This window comes from Tupaia chinensis, unplaced genomic scaffold (genome assembly GCF_000334495.1).
Source record: "Tupaia chinensis unplaced genomic scaffold, TupChi_1.0 Scaffold000074_1, whole genome shotgun sequence".
In the NCBI taxonomy this organism is placed as follows: domain Eukaryota; kingdom Metazoa; phylum Chordata; class Mammalia; order Scandentia; family Tupaiidae; genus Tupaia; species Tupaia belangeri.
Genome location: NW_006159534.1, coordinates 6,616,780 through 6,633,830, shown reverse-complemented (window position 1 = coordinate 6,633,830; position 17,051 = coordinate 6,616,780). Strand labels below are relative to the sequence as shown.

Here is a 17,051-nt window from a genome sequence, read left to right as displayed (position 1 = left end):
TATTCTTTATCAAGTTGAGAAAGTTCCCCTTCTAGTCCTATTTTACTGGTATCTTAGAAATCATAATTTATTGTTGAATTTGTCCAAATGCTTTTTTCTACATCTATTGGTACAATCATGTGCTTTTTCTGAGTTAGCCTGTTTTTTTTCCTTCTTAAATTTATTTATTTTACATTCATTCACTGAACATCATCACAGCATACAAAATGCAATTTCCCATCCAGAATACACTGTAAAGTGGCTTAATCATACATGTTATTATCAACAAATAATTTTCCATTTCTTGTTTTATATAGATAGATGTTTACATTTTCTATTTCTCACCCTCTGCCATTTCTCTCCCTTCTCCTACACTGTCTCTGGTGTCTACAATTGCTTTCCATTCCTTTTCCTTCCCCCTCCTCCCCATTTTATTGATTCAAAAAATATCTTAATTAATCTAAATACTTCCAATAGCAAGTTCAGCTGATGTATACAAATCTGTGGACACATGTCTGACTTTAGGCATGAAATTCAGTGAGTAGAATAAATATACTATAAAGTAGCACCTACCTGAGACTATATAGCTTACTATGATCATTAAATAAGTATTTTAAAATATATTTTTTAATTTCAAGAAAAGCAAATAACCTGATGGAATATCCTTTGTAGGTAACTTGATGTTTCTCTCTTGCCAATTTCAGTATCTTATCTGTCTGTGGTTTTGGTCAGTCTGACTATAATGTGTCTTGGAGAAGATCTTCTAGGTGGGGTCCTTTGTATTTCTTGGGTCTGGATCTTTGAATGCCTCTCTAGGTTTGGAAAGTTTTCTTCCGAAATTTCATGGAATAGATTATCCCTGCCCTTATTAGTCTCTTCACCTTCTGGGATACTGATTATCTGGACAATTGGATGTTTAATCATATCTAGTATTGCTTATATATTCTCATTTTGGGGAGATACGTTTTCAGCCTTCATGGTGAATTTTTCTATGGCAGAGATTCTGTCTTCTACATCTGGGATTTGATTTTCTGTATGATCTAATCTGCTTTTAATACTTTCAAGGAAAGTTTTGATTTCCTGTATTACAGCCTTCATCTTTATCAGTTCCATTTGATTCTTTTTTTATGGTGTGTATTTACTCTTTAAGATAGGGCAAGAACTTCCTCACCTCCTGGAACTCGTTGTATCTTTTCTCCTGCATCTTCTAGAGTTCACTGTCTCTCTTCTCTTGCATCTCTGTTAGTTGTGTCAGTATGAATATTCTAAATTCTTTATCAGACATTTCTCTTGAGTTCCATTGTACTATCTGTGGATGAGGAGGAATTGTTCTTTTCCCCTGGCGGAGAGGCATTTTCTTGGTTTCTCATATTTCTTGTGCCTCTGTGGTGATTTCTGGTCATCTAATGGACTATACATTTCTTCCTCGTTTCTTGAAGTTCAATCTGAGTGTTCAGAGGCATTCAGAGGTAGCAGGAGGTGATCTGCATTCTCTTTGCAGTTCCACTTTTCTCCCTTTGTGCAGCAGATTCACTGGGAATTGAAGAATATTCTGACCCTGATGGTAGTCAGATGTTTGTCTACTGTTCACTTAGACCTGACTAGACACTCAATGAATGGAAGCACTCTAGAATGGGGTCTGGAGGATGAAGTCTCAGCAGAAAATCTTCATTAGTCTTAGTCCCTGAAAGCAATAGTTCACAGCTCAAATGCCTCTTGCTTAGTCTATTAATATGGTGGATTCTGTTACTTGATCTTCAAATGTATATCCAGCCTTGTATAACTGGGATAAATCTCACTTGGTCATGGCTTATAATTTTTAAATAAATTGTTGGACTTGATTTTCCAATAATATTTTATTGAGAAATTTTTTGTATCTATATTCATGAGAGCTATTAGTCTGTAGTCTTCTTGTAATTTTTCTGAGGTTTTGTAATTAGACTAGTGCCGACCTTATACAATGAGTTAGAAAATACTTTCTCTGAATCTGCTGGAAAAGATTCTAGAGAACTAGTCTACTTTTTTTTTTTTTTGCCAAAATCTATTTTTTTATTTACATTTTTGAAATGTCATTTTCTTTTATACATTCAATCACATTATTTAGCTTACAAAGTGAATATTTCAACATGTGAACATTTCTCCCTACTCATTAAATATTTGGTAAAATTCACCAGCGAACACATGTAGGCTTAGTGCATTATGTTTTGGGAGGTTATTTTTTGTCCTTTATATATGTATGTATGTATGTATGTGTGTATGTATATATGCTTATACACACACACACATGCACACATGCACACACATATACATACCTGTTTAAATGGTCTGTTTCTTGTGTGATTTTGAAAGATTCTGTATTTCAAGAAATCCATTTTGTCTAGGTTTTCAAATACGCAGGCATAGAATTTCTCATAATGTTGCTTTATTATCTTTTTAATCATGATATCCATAATGATGCTCCATTTTTAATTTCTGATATTAGCAATTTGTATCTTCTCTATTTCTTTTTATTACTTAGGTTGGCTAGAGGTTTCTTGATTTATTGATCTTTTCAAAGAAATTGCTTTGGTTTTGTTGCCTTTATTTCATTTTCTATTTTCAACTTTATTTCCGCCCTAGTTTTTATTATTTTTTTTACTCTTACTTTGAATTTAATTTGCTATTTCTTCCTTATTTTTCCTTATTTATTTATTTATTTATTTTGCTAGAGGCACATGTGCTCACCCAAGACACAGAGAGGAGAAGAGAAAGTACCCTCTCAATGTAGTGTTGTTATACTACATCCTCTTCTCCCCATCTCACCTTCTTTTTGGATTTTGGGCACACATGAACATATGTCCAACATGTTTCCCAAGTCACTGTGAACTGCACAGTTGGTCATGTGGGATCTAACTGCCTTATCTACCAGGCTACTGAATTTGTCCTTTTAAAAATATTTTCTGATGCAGAAGTTTAGATGATTGATTTATGTCTCTCTGCTTTTTCTAATATATGAATTTAATATTACACGTTTTCCTGTAAGCACTGCTTTTGATGCATCCCACAAATTTGGCAAGTTGTAATTTTATTTTCATTTAATGCAAACTATTTAAAAATTTTTCTGAAGATTTTTTTTTTTGACTCATGTATGTGGTTTAATTTTCAGATATTGAGGTGTCAGCAAAGTCATGACATATTTTTTGTTTTCTTATGCAAAATGCGTTATGACTTTTCCAACAACCCAATATTTCGGGATTTTTCTGGCTACTTTTCTGTATAGATTTTTAGTTTAATTCTATTATAGTCTGAGAGAATTGTGATTTTTATTCTTCTAAATTTGTGAATGGTGTGTTTTATGGTCCAGACTGTGGTCTGTCTTGGTAAATATTTTACATGATCTTGAGAAAAATGTGTATTCTGCTGTGGGGTAAAGTAGTCTATAGATGTTCCTTATATCAAATCAGTAATGTGTTGTTTAGTTCAAATATACCTTTGCTGATTTTCTGCCTACCGGATCTATCCATTTCTGACAGAGAGAGGCTAATGTCTCTAACTGTAATATTGGATTTATCTCTCTCTCCTTGCAGTTATTTCAGTTGTGCCATTTATCTATTTATCTATCTATTTATTTATTGATTGATGTTCTGTTGTTAGGTGCAAACATATTAAGGATTGTTGTGTCTTCTTGGAGAAATGACCCCTTTAACATGTAATGCCTCTGATCATTTTCCTGATTTCTTCTCTGATGTCTGCTCTGTCTGAAATTAACATACTTAGATCTACTTCCATCCATTGACTTTTAATCTCTATGTGTCTTTATCTTTAGAGTGGGTTTTTCTAGAAAAAGTATTAGTTGGATCTTGTTTTTGGATCCATTCTCAAAGTTTTTATCTTTTAATTGGCAAATTTAATCCATTGATATTCAAAGTGATAACTGATATATAGTTATGGGCCACATGATGGCATTTTGATCAATAACAGAGTACAAATGTGATGGTGGTTCCATAGATTTAGAATGAAACTGGAAAATTCCTGTCGCCTAATGACATCGTTGCTGTCATAATGTTGCAGCATAACGTATTACTCATGTGTTTTTGATGATCTAGCGCAGACCTATCTACTATATTGCTATTCATATGAAAGTATCACATATAAAAATGCATGTAGTGTATCATACCTATAATAATAATAAACAACTGCTAATAAACAACCATGTAGCTGACTTATGTATTTGCTATAATTTTTGCCATTAGAGTATACTGTTGAAAGATTCTGTATTTCAAGAAATCCATTTTGTCTAGGTTTTCAAATACGCAGGCATAGAATTTCTCATAATCTTGCTTTATTATCTTTTTAATCATGATATCCATAATGATGCTCCATTTTTAATTTCTGATATTAGCAATTTGTATCTTCTCTATTTCTTTTTATTACTTAGGTTGGCTAGAGGTTTCTTGATTTATTGATCTTTTCAAAGAAATTGCTTTGGTTTTGTTGCCTTTATTTCATTTTCTATTTTCAACTTTATTTCCGCCCTAGTTTTTATTATTTTTTTTACTCTTACTTTGAATTTAATTTGCTATTTCTTCCTTATTTTTCCTTATTTATTTATTTATTTATTTTGCTAGAGGCACATGTGCTCACCCAAGACACAGAGAGGAGAAGAGAAAGTACCCTCTCAATGTAGTGTTGTTATACTACATCCTCTTCTCCCCATCTCACCTTCTTTTTGGATTTTGGGCACACATGAACATATGTCCAACATGTTTCCCAAGTCACTGTGAACTGCACAGTTGGCCATGTGGGATCTAACTGCCTTATCTACCAGGCTACTGAATTTGTCCTTTTAAAAATATTTTCTGATGCAGAAGTTTAGATGATTGATTTATGTCTCTCTGCTTTTTCTAATATATGAATTTAATATTACACGTTTTCCTGTAAGCACTGCTTTTGATGCATCCCACAAATTTGGCAAGTTGTAATTTTATTTTCATTTAATGCAAACTATTTAAAAATTTTTCTGAAGATTTTTTTTTTTGACTCATGTATGTGGTTTAATTTTCAGATATTGAGGTGTCAGCAAAGTCATGACATATTTTTTGTTTTCTTATGCAAAATGCGTTATGACTTTTCCAACAACCCAATATTTCGGGATTTTTCTGGCTACTTTTCTGTATAGATTTTTAGTTTAATTCTATTATAGTCTGAGAGAATTGTGATTTTTATTCTTCTAAATTTGTGAATGGTGTGTTTTATGGTCCAGACTGTGGTCTGTCTTGGTAAATATTTTACATGATCTTGAGAAAAATGTGTATTCTGCTGTGGGGTAAAGTAGTCTATAGATGTTCCTTATATCAAATCAGTAATGTGTTGTTTAGTTCAAATATACCTTTGCTGATTTTCTGCCTACCGGATCTATCCATTTCTGACAGAGAGAGGCTAATGTCTCTAACTGTAATATTGGATTTATCTCTCTCTCCTTGCAGTTATTTCAGTTGTGCCATTTATCTATTTATCTATCTATTTATTTATTGATTGATGTTCTGTTGTTAGGTGCAAACATATTAAGGATTGTTGTGTCTTCTTGGAGAAATGACCCCTTTAACATGTAATGCCTCTGATCATTTTCCTGATTTCTTCTCTGATGTCTGCTCTGTCTGAAATTAACATACTTAGATCTACTTCCATCCATTGACTTTTAATCTCTATGTGTCTTTATCTTTAGAGTGGGTTTTTCTAGAAAAAGTATTAGTTGGATCTTGTTTTTGGATCCATTCTCAAAGTTTTTATCTTTTAATTGGCAAATTTAATCCATTGATATTCAAAGTGATAACTGATATATAGTTATGGGCCACATGATGGCATTTTGATCAATAACAGAGTACAAATGTGATGGTGGTTCCATAGATTTAGAATGAAACTGGAAAATTCCTGTCGCCTAATGACATCGTTGCTGTCATAATGTTGCAGCATAACGTATTACTCATGTGTTTTTGATGATCTAGCGCAGACCTATCTACTATATTGCTATTCATATGAAAGTATCACATATAAAAATGCATGTAGTGTATCATACCTATAATAATAATAAACAACTGCTAATAAACAACCATGTAGCTGACTTATGTATTTGCTATAATTTTTGCCATTAGAGTATACTGTTTCTGCTTACAACAGAGTTTGCTGGGAAGCAGCGTACTGTGTTATGTTGGCAACAAGCTCATGCATCTTATGTTTGCCATGTATCTTGATTCCGTGATTTTTTTTTTTGTGTGCTTGATTTCTTCCTGTGTTTTGTTCATCATGGTCCTTCCAGTGCGACAAGATGTGTAGGTAAAAGACAATGATATTAACAGTCCTGACCCTGTGTAAACCTAGTCTGATAGATGTGTTCGTGTCTTAGTTTTTAACAAAAATAGTTTGTAAAGGTAAATCTTAAAAAATAAGGCAATTTTAAATAGAAAGTAGAAAAAATTTCAATAGACAGTTTATAAAATAAGGATATAAAGAAGGAAAATATTTTTGTACAGATATATATATTGTATTTGTGTTTTAAGCTAAGGGTTATTACAAAAAGGTGAAAACGGTAAAAATCTGTAAAGTAAAAAGGTTACTGTAAACCAAGGTTAATTTATTATTGAATAAAGGGAAAATTACTTTGATAAATTTAGTGTACCTAAGTGTACGGTGTTCTGTAAAGCCTACAGTAGTATACAATAATGTCCTAGCCTTCACATTCACATTCTACTCATGCACTGACTCACCTAGAGTGACTTCCAGGTCTACAAGCTCCATTCAGGTAAGCACCCTATGCAGGTATACCATTTAAAAAAAATCCCTTGTAGTTTTATTCTACCCTTTTCACTGTTAGATGCAGATATACTTACCTCTGTACTATAGTTGCTTACATTATTTGGTACAGTAATGTGGTGTGTAGGGTTGGAGCCTAGAAGCAGTAGGCTATATCATACAGCGTAAGTGAACAGTAGGTTCTATACCACTTCAGGTTTGTGTAAGTATACTCCACAATATTCACACAATGAAGAAATTGCCTAAAACTAATTTTTTCAGACTGTATTGCCATATTTAAGCAATGCATTATTGGACTGGGATTAATATCTACCACATTTGTTACTATTTTCTATCTGTTGCCCTTATTCTTTATTCCTATTTCTATCTTCCATTCTTTCTGCTACTTGTGCTTGGCAACTAATGATCATTTTATACAATTTGATTTTCTCTCCTGTCTTAGCCCCTCAGCTGTATATTTTTAAAAAGGGGTGATTCTAGGGACCAGCAGTTAGTGTAATGGTTATGTTGCTGGACTCCCACGTAGTCGACCATGGTTCACGTCCCGGGACCCGGTGGCTTAAAACTCATGGCGGGTGCATATGTGTGCGTGCCCAAGATCCCGAGAGGAGAATGGAGGAGAAGGGATTGCGGCGTGACCATCCCCCCTGGGGGGTGATTTCTCGCTTTCTGTCTCTCTGTCTCTCTCTGTCTGTCTGGCGAGCGCACGTGCCCTATAGCAAAAACCTCTCCAAAAAAAAAAGGGGGGGTGATTCTAGAGTTTGCAGTAGACATTTACAACCAATTTAAATTTACTTTCAAATAACACTGTACTGCTCTGCAAATAGTGTGAGTACTTTATAAGAAAATTATCCCAAATCCTCCCTCCCATCTCTTATATCATTGCTGTCACTCATTTCATTTGTAATAAGCCTATGGAATAAGAATAACCAAGTACATTGTGCTATTATTTTGAACAAAGTGTTTTGTGCTACATCAATCAAGAGTGAGGAAAATAGAAATTTACCTAATTTTTTTTTTGCTCTTCTTCATATTGATCTGAGTTCCCAACTATCGTATTTCTTCTCTCTAAAGAACTTCTTTCAACATTTCTTACAAGGCAGAGCTGCTAGAAACAAACTCTTTCAATTTCTGTTTGTCTGAGAAAGTCTTTCTTTCTCCCTTACCTTTGAAGGATAGTTCATGAAGTTCTGAGTTCTGTCAGTGTTTTTCGCTCTAAGCATTTTAGCCATTTTACTTCACTCTTGCAGCATGCATGAGTGAGAGAATTTCTGAGAAGTCAGGTGAAATTCTTTGCTCCTCTATAGGCAAGGTTTGTTTTTTTTTTTCCTTTGACTTCTTGCAACATTTTTTTCTTTATTGTTGTTTATCTGCATTATTATTCCAAGAATAATATGCTCAGGTATACCTTTTTTTGGAGGCATTTATACTGTTTTATATTCTCCCAGCTTTCGGGAGCTGTGGGTTAGTGTCTGATATTAATCTGGACAAAATTTTCAGTCATGAATGCTTTAAACAGTTGTTCCTTTCTCTCCTAGTATTATTGTTATCTGTGTTTATACCTGGTTTTGTTCTCCCACAGATCTTGAATATTCTGTTCTCCTCCTTTTTCTTAATCTTCCCCCCACCCTTGGATTTTCAACTGTAAACATTCTTCTGAAGTAATTCTTTCCTCTTCTGTATCCAGCCCCTGAATGAGCCCGTTGAGGGCATTCTTCCTTTCTGTTAGTGTTTCTGCTTGATTTTCTTTTTGATTTTTTTCTTAGCATTTCTATTTTTCTACTTACATTGCTCATTTGTTCTTTTAGGCTGTATATGTTATCTATTATAGCCCTTTGAATATTAATCACAATTTTTTAATTTATTTTTTATTTTTTGGAGAGGTTTTTGCTATAGGGTGTGTGTGCTCACCAGACAGAGACAGACAGAGAGGCAGAAATCATCCCCTGGGGGGATGCCACGCTGCAATCCCTTCTCCTCCATTCTCCTCTCAGGATCTTGGGCATGCACACACATGTGTCGAGTCTGAGTTTTAAACCACTGGGTCCGGGATGCGAACCGGGGTTGACTATATGGGAGTCCAGCGACATAGCCATTACGCTAACTGCTGGTCCCAATCACAATTGTTTTAAATTCTCAGTCTGTCTGATAATTCCAGCCTCCATTCATATCTGAACCTTTTTCTGATACTTGCTGTGTGGCTTCAAGTTGTATGGTTTTTGTTTTGTTTTGTTTTATTTTGTTTTCCTTTTAGTATGCTTTGTGATTTTTTTCTCAATAATCAAACATGAAGCACGAGGCCCAGGGAACTGTGGTAGAGATAGACGTTTAGTAATGTGACAGTACAGTGTGGTGGGAGAACATTCTATAGTTCCATGGTTGGTCTCCGTCTTTTGGTGTGCCGATGCCTCTGGACTCAGAACCTCACAAATGCTTCTTAGTCCCAGCTCCACCCCTTATGTCAGACAAGAGAGCTGGAGTAAATTAGAGTTGGGTATTTCCCTTCCCATAGATCTGTTAGACTATGAGAAACTCCCAGTAGTTCGGGCTCTGATTAAGTAGCTTCTCCTGAAGGCATACTTTAGAACAGAGTGCTCTGGTATATTTAATGATGATTGCTTTTCTGTCCTCCTCATAAAAAGCATAGATTTTCCTCCAGTGTTCACTGAGACCCTCCTTGAGTTCCTGGAGGCAACACTCACAAAAAAGCCTCCCCCAAAACTATGTCCTTCCCGTTTTTAACTCTCAGACTTGTCCATTCTGAGCCTTCAGTAATTTATTAATTACACTTTAGGTTTTCCTACCCTAGCATTGGTTCCTTGGGAAGTTTTTTCTCTGGTTAGTTGTGATTCTCTGTATTTACCTGTTTCTCCATATTTTAGCGGTAGTAGTTTGTCCTGTCTTCATTGACATATCTAAGAGGATTGTTGGTTTTTCAGTTTGTTCAGCTTTTTACTTGTCGTTAGAATGGAGTAGTGATTTCTAAACTTTTTACAGGCCAAACTAGAGTTCTATTTTTAATTTTAAATCATAGATTTGTTATTCCCTTCCTCTCTTTTTGATGAGTTAGAGTGAACATGCAATTAGTCCTTCAAAAAGAAATTCTTTAGATATTTAAAGGAGGTGTCATTAGTAATTATTCCAAGACAACTAATATAAAATATGATGCATGGTTACTCTACTGATGAAATAATGAGCTGACAAAGGAACAAATGTCACAGAACCAATAAGGAGCACCAGGGGGACTTGAACCCAGATGATCTGGTCCTTGAGTGCACTTACCCTCTATGTTATGTAAGTATCAAATTTTTGAAGTGCTTTGTATGTCTTTTTTTTTTTTTTTTTTTTTTTGAGAGATTTTCACTGTAGGGCGCATGCGCTCGCCAGACAGACAGAGAGAGACATAGAGACAGAAAGTGAGAAATCACCCCCCAGGGGGGATGGTCACGCCGCAATCCCTTCTCCTCCATTCTCCTCTCGGGATCTTGGGCATGCACGCACACGCGCCCGGCGTGTTTTAAGCCACCGGGTCCGGGACACGAACCGCGGTCGACTACGTGGGAGTCCAGAGACATAGCCATTACGCTAACTGCTGGTTCCCTTTGTATGTCTTTTCAAAGTTTTCATCAGGACTCATCAGTACTCATCACTGTGGCTATTCTTTATTAAAGAGAAACATAATTAAAAAACAGTATCACCCTTATTAGCTCATAATTTGTTGTTTTTATATTCTTTAAGTAGGAGGGCAAGAATTGTATTAAGTTATTCTAATAAATGAAGAATAACTGGGTCCGGAACTTGAATGCACTCAACCGTGTAGGGTTCATTTTATGTAACCACCTTGCCATGGACTGGCCCATTCTAGTTAAGTTTGAAGTTCTAGAGGACATGACTAAGTTGCTGAATGATAGAGCTACTCACTTATATAATCTATCTAAGAATATGGAGACAGAAAAAAAGACAGTGATTTAAAAATGGAACTGGGGCCAGTTGGTGGCCTGATGGTTAAGGTGGTGAACCCAATCAACTACATATTTCAAGTCCTGGATGTGACAGCTTGGAATACAAACTGGGTATGTGTGAGTGAGTGCCCAAAGTCCTGAGAGGAGGATGGAGGAGAAAGGATTGCCACCTGGCCAACTCCCCACCCCAACCTCCTGTGAGGTTTTCTCACTTTCTCTCTCTGGTTTATGTGCCCTGTAGCAAATTGAAAAGAAAAAAAAAAAGAATTAAATTGCTGGATCTGAGTGCTTTTCCTTGCTGTGCAGGCTGTGACCCTTTAGGCAATGTAGTTTCCTCTCTCAGTCTCACTTTTCTCATCTATGTAATTGAAAAATAATAGTACCTCTCAGATGGCTGTGGTTTTGAGTCCTAGATGAGGCTAGCACGTAATCAGTGCTCAGCAGTGGACTCTCTTTTATTCAGGTCTTTCGGTTTCCTTTAATGCTTTTAGAGCCTGCTGCTTTTAGACTCTCTTCTGACAATCGCTTTTTGAGATCTATTAATGCAGGTCTCAAGTCTGCTTAATTGTCTCCCTTCCCTACAGCAAGAAGTCAAAGGAGTATCTAAAGCAAAACAAACAAACAAAAAACCCACAAACAAAACAAAACCCTGAAAATAAAAATTCAAGACATAACAGTATAAATAGATTACATAGAAATATGGAGGTAATCTCCCCTTCCCCCACCCCACCCACCAAAGGCTCAAAGGTTAAAAATGGTAGCCTGTGGAAATCAGTAACCAAGTCAGGAAGGGTAGGCAAGAAATTGATATTTTTTTATTAAAAGCCTTTGGAAATGACCTGTTTTTTGTTTGTTTGTTTGTTTGTTTTTTAAAGAGCTAAATATATATTTATAGCTTTAATAAAAATAAAAATTGGTTATAAAAGTATTTTCTTTATTACTCCCTTATTTCTGAAAAGGCAGACAAGTCTATACTTAATGTTTACCAGAAATGATAAAGGGGATCAACCATATGGGAAATTATGATGAAATGTCCTTGGTTCTTTGAGTTCTCTTGTCTAGTCTGCATATTATTCTACATAGCATCACTAATGCATTTCTAACTTTTTCCTCCAGAAGTCTGAATTTCTCCATACTTTTAAAAACATTAGGAGGGGTGGGGAACACAGGGTAGGAGGGAAAGATGGGGAAAAAAAAACATTTAACAGACACATGAATGAAAAGTTAATTGATGCTGATACAGTATATGGTTGTATCTTTTTTTTTAAAGAATTATGTATTTACTTTTATTTATTATTATTAGTTTTCATTTTGCTGTAGGGTACATGTGTTCAGCAAGGAGAGACAGAAAGAGAAAGTGGGAAAGTGAGAAAGCCACTAGACCCAGGACTTGAACCATGGTTGGCCACAGGGGAGTCTAGTTTTTTAACTAATATGCTACCTGCTGGCCCCCTGTAACTCTTTCCTGGCCCCCTGTAACTCTTTCCTTTATACAGCATTTTCCTGAATGAGATTTCCCCCCACCTCAACTCTTTTTGTTTAATCTCTCTCTGGGATCCCAATTATTCAGATATTGGATCTTCTGGATCATTTCTCTAGTTTTTAAAAACTTTTTTCCTATTATTTACTTGTTTTTATTTTGTTTTCCAGCAAGTTCCTCAATTTTGTCTTCTAGCCATTCTACTAACATTTTCATTTCTGCTCTTATATTCTCAATTAAGAATTTTTTTGTCTTAATATTTATTTTGATGCCATTCTATTCTTGACCTGTGAATGATATAACATCTTTCTCTCTGAAGATATTAACCAAAATAAAAGTTTTCTTTTATATTTTATGTTATTTTTATTTTTCTCAAGGTTCTGTTTCATTATGTTTGCTTCGGTCTCCAAATAATTTCCTGGCTCTCCATTTATATTTAAAGATTAAATATTAGCAGGTGATTGGAAACTCAGAAGCTCTCTGGGTGTGCTTGACTTATTGAGTGGTAGGCTTCACAGCAAGGTGATTTATTGGACTTTTTTGATGGAGGATCCTCTGTTATTATCTATATTTTCCTCTTGGAATGGTTAATTTTCTCAAACAAGTTTCTTCTAGTTTCTTGCTTGGGCAGGGTAGGGTGGGGAAGATAATATTAAGTCTGCCAGTCAGATCTTTCTTGAAGGCAGACTATGGAGCTGGACTGGGGAGGTGAGGAGGGAATGGTCTTACCATTCAGTATATGGAAATTTGGTTAATCACCCTCTTTCAATAGCTGACCCCCTAAACAAGGCCAGATGTCCTTGAATTCAGAGATTTCTCTAGTTAGTCTTTCTAAGCATAAACTTATATGCTCCTACCAGATAGACTGTGGACAGCCCCCAGCTGTGTTAGCTGTGGAAATCTCAAGCTTTCATCCACTACTCCTGCTTCGACCTCCCCTGGCATGACCCTCTGCAATATTTCCAAAGCCACTGGTTCGTTGGGTCTTGAGCCTTTGTAAAATACAGTGATGCAAATTATCCAGCTTCTGGTCTTCTATTGTTGACTTTCTTGAATGCAGCTTTCATTTTTGCTGGTCCTTAAGTTAGCAGTCATCCGTCTGGGTTTTGGCTTCAATTTTTCTGTAGGCTTCTCCCATTCTTTTTGACCTTTTAAGACTTTTTTTTTTTTTTAATAGTCTTAAAAGTGAGAAGCTATGTCTTGGTTAAAGCACAGGCTCTTGGCCTAGACTAGACTAGCTGGACCTATTCCTGTATGACTGTATGACTTTAAGCAAACTGTTAAGCTTCACTTTGCCTTAATTCTTGCATATGCAAATATAGTAGTTGGACTAATTTGTGGGATTACATGATTGAAGACATATTCAGAATTTAAAACTATAGCCAACAGTAAATATTAGCCATATTATTTTAGAGTAGTGTTAAGTAAAATATAAGTCTTATGTATTTAAGTAACCATGCTTAACTGGAAATCCAAAGAAACACACTTAACAATATGAATTAGCAGGCAAATACTATTCATTTAATTTACTGAGGAAAACAAAGGACAAATGCCATGGATCTGATATGCTATGTAAAGTATCTAGGTTCTTATAGTGTTTTATTACTCAAAGGTAACTTGGATATCAGTTTCTAAGTCTATTTTATAGATGAGGAAAACAGACTAAGAGAGTGAAGTGATTTACCTTCAGGCTAGAATTCAAGTCTCATAATTCCTAGCTCAGTCTTCTTTTCATTATTATATTTCTTTCTTTTATTTTTATTTTTGCCAGGCGATTGCCATAGGGTGGGTATGTGTAGTTGACAGAGAAAGACAATGAGAGAGAAACTAAGAAATTGCTCCTCTTGGGGATGACCATGCTGCAGTCCCTTCTCTTCTACTCTTCTCTTGGGATTTTGGGCACACACACACACCTGGAGTGATTTTCAAGTCCAGGACTCCAACCATGGTTGGCCATGTGACAGTCTAGTGTTTTAGCCACCATGCCACCTGCTGGTTTCTATATTTCTTTTTCTAAGGAACAGTGAATGCTGCAAAACTTGCAAATTTAATTTTGGTAATTGTATGTTCTATCTTATCTCTAATTCTCTTCTTTTTTGTTTTGTTTTTGCTTCAAGTGCTCAGAACTGGATCAGCAATAATTCTTGGTTTATGACACATTGTCATCATTGGTCCATTCATAGGCTGTTTAATTGGTTTCAATAAAAGACTTAATACATAAAAAAGGTTCATATTAGTAGCTTTCCTTCCACTCCATAGAAGAAAAATTAAAAGTCTATAAATTCCATTGATGTATGATACAAATATATACATATTTTCAAGTATTTTGGTGATACAATTATTTGCTTTTCTCTCTTAGATCAAAAGTTATGGATGGGTGGGCTTACAATTCTTGTCGCCATGAAGTTCACAAAACTGGATGTAGTAGTGGATTAGAAAACAAAATAAGACAGGCAAAAGCAAGATCAGGGCTAGGAATATGTGCTTTATATTTAGCATTGAGACATGTATGTCACTAAAATTTGTAAAATTGGGTAATATTGGGTTTGTTTGTGATGCAGGTCTGAGGACCATTGGTGTCATCACCAAACTGGATCTTATGGATGAAGGGACAGATGCCAGAGATGTTCTGGAGAACAAGCTGCTGCCTCTTCGCAGGGGTAATGTGCTCTGGTTCTTACAATTCCTCCTTTGACATATGGCCAGGAGTCAGTTGGAAAGTCAATGGAAGGCTTGGTTTTAATATTCCTTAGTTGTGAAGAGTGGGTTTATGATTATTCTTTTTATGCAACGGCACAATATTCCCAAATGACGTGTTTTTAAAAATAATCCAAAGGGAGAACTATTCATAACAGGATTTAGAAAACAGGAAAAGGAAGGGGTTTGAAGGGAGGTTATAAATATTCATCATAGACTGCATAAACATATACGGCACTAAGTCTGCTATTTATTTTGTCTTCCCTGTGGTAAAACTGCTGGGAGACATACTTGCGTATAACGCACAGAGCTCTTAAGGGCAAGAGAGATTGTGTCGCTGCCAAAAAAATTAACATTTGCCAAATCAATGTCCTCTGTTAAATGATGATGTCTGAGGTTGAGTTTTGAAGAGACTTAGTCTTACGGCCTGAAATTAATTTTGCCTTTCTTATCCAGCCTGTTTGAGAGCCTTGGAATTTTCCTAGAATAAGTGACAGAAAGTGTGCCATTTGCTTGTGTTTTCTTCCAGGTTATGTGGGTGTGGTAAACCGAAGCCAGAAGGACATAGATGGGAAGAAGGACATTAAGGCGGCCATGTTGGCAGAGAGGAAATTTTTTCTTTCCCATCCTGCTTACAGACATATTGCTGATCGAATGGGGACCCCACACCTGCAGAAAGTCCTTAATCAGGTAAAAATGTTCTTGCGAGCAATTAGAGCAAGTATGAAATACGTAACAGGTGACTGGAATTCATATTTCTTATTTTTAATTTTCTAAAACAAGGTATTTAGCTTAAATGAAAGAAAAATTGTTAGTGAATACAAATACTTAGATCTATAGAATTATCGTTTTCAGTTAATAGAATTCACTATAATGGAGGAACCGTGCTCAAGCAGAAACACATACTTATTTAGAGACATTGTACAGAATGTACATTTTGGCATGCTTTACTCACAAAATCTGTGGTTATCTTAAGATTGTGGAGCTCTGAAAAATTGATCTTTTGTGATCTTTTTTCCTTTTGCCAGAGCATATGTGTGTTCACTGGAGACAGAAATAGAAAGGGAGAAAGCACCCCTCCATGAGGGATGGTTATGCCACAATTCCTTCTCTTCAGTCTCTCCCTCCTTGTGGGATTTTGGGCATGTATGCACATGTACTCAACATGGTTTTGCAAGCTGCTGGGTCCACGACTCAAATCACATGGTTGGCCATGGGGGATTCAGCTGCCTTAACTGCCAGGTTATGGGCTGGCCTGTGATATATTTAAAAAATAACAATCTGTAAGGGTTAAGTTAGATTATTTACCAGCTCCTAGGGCAGTCTAGTGGCTGCTGGTTACTCTTTGGTTTGGGTCCTGTCTTCTGTGATAGTGCTGTTGGGAATGAGTCACCTTTTGTTTGTTCCCTGCTTAGCCACAGGGCTCTAACATAACAATCCAAAATTCTAGGCAAGGGGATATTATATTAATAGTTATGCATTATTGACAGTTAAATAATTATAGATCTATTAAATACACATATTCAAGTAACCTCAGATAAGCACAAAGATTATTTAAAATAGTTTCTTCAGTCAGTCTAGTATATTTATCCCCCTTACTTTTATTTTTCTTTTCCCTGCATTTGTAGGCAGTTCATATTCTCCCTCTTGATTCCAATTCTATTACTTAAGTGAGTCACAAAGATTTTTTTCTTTCAATACAGACTTTTTAATGAAGTGCATTGTATTGGTAAAAACATAAGACTGAAAGCTGAACAATCTAGATTTATACTTCAATTTTGCTCTTAATTAACCTAGTACTCTTAGGCAATCTCTTAGAGATGTTTCATTGTACTGAGCTTGAGATGCCAACTGAGCTCAACGGAAATACCAAGCAGATGATTAGGTAGAGATGTTCAATAATAGAGAGGGCAGTGCCTCACTCCATGATGGATTTCTAGATCCAGTCTGTTGCAGGCACAAGCCAGTGACCAGGCAGAGTTGGACTAAGGTCTAGAGGTGAAGGTAAGAGGAAGCACCTGCCTGAGCTGCAGAGAAAGTTAAGAGCGGACAGGTACCTCTGGCACCTGGACTCCCTGAGCTCCACCAGAGGGGTAAGGCATTTACTTTTTAGATCATCAGGCAGTATCTAGAACTCTCGGCAT

At 35.9% G+C, this 17,051-nt stretch overlaps 1 protein-coding gene across 3 annotated transcripts in view; it reads left to right on the top strand.

The window, feature by feature from the left end:
• DNM3 (dynamin 3) overlaps positions 1 to 17,051 on the top strand; it is a 662,543-nt gene that overhangs the window by 213,340 nt on the left and 432,152 nt on the right. For all 3 annotated transcript variants that reach the window (XM_006142350.3, XM_027768010.1, XM_006142351.3), the window contains exons 5-6: positions 14,772 to 14,870; positions 15,437 to 15,597. In XM_006142350.3, the coding sequence (XP_006142412.1) occupies positions 14,772 to 14,870; positions 15,437 to 15,597 (260 nt within the window). The remainder of the gene's footprint in view (positions 1 to 14,771; positions 14,871 to 15,436; positions 15,598 to 17,051) is intronic.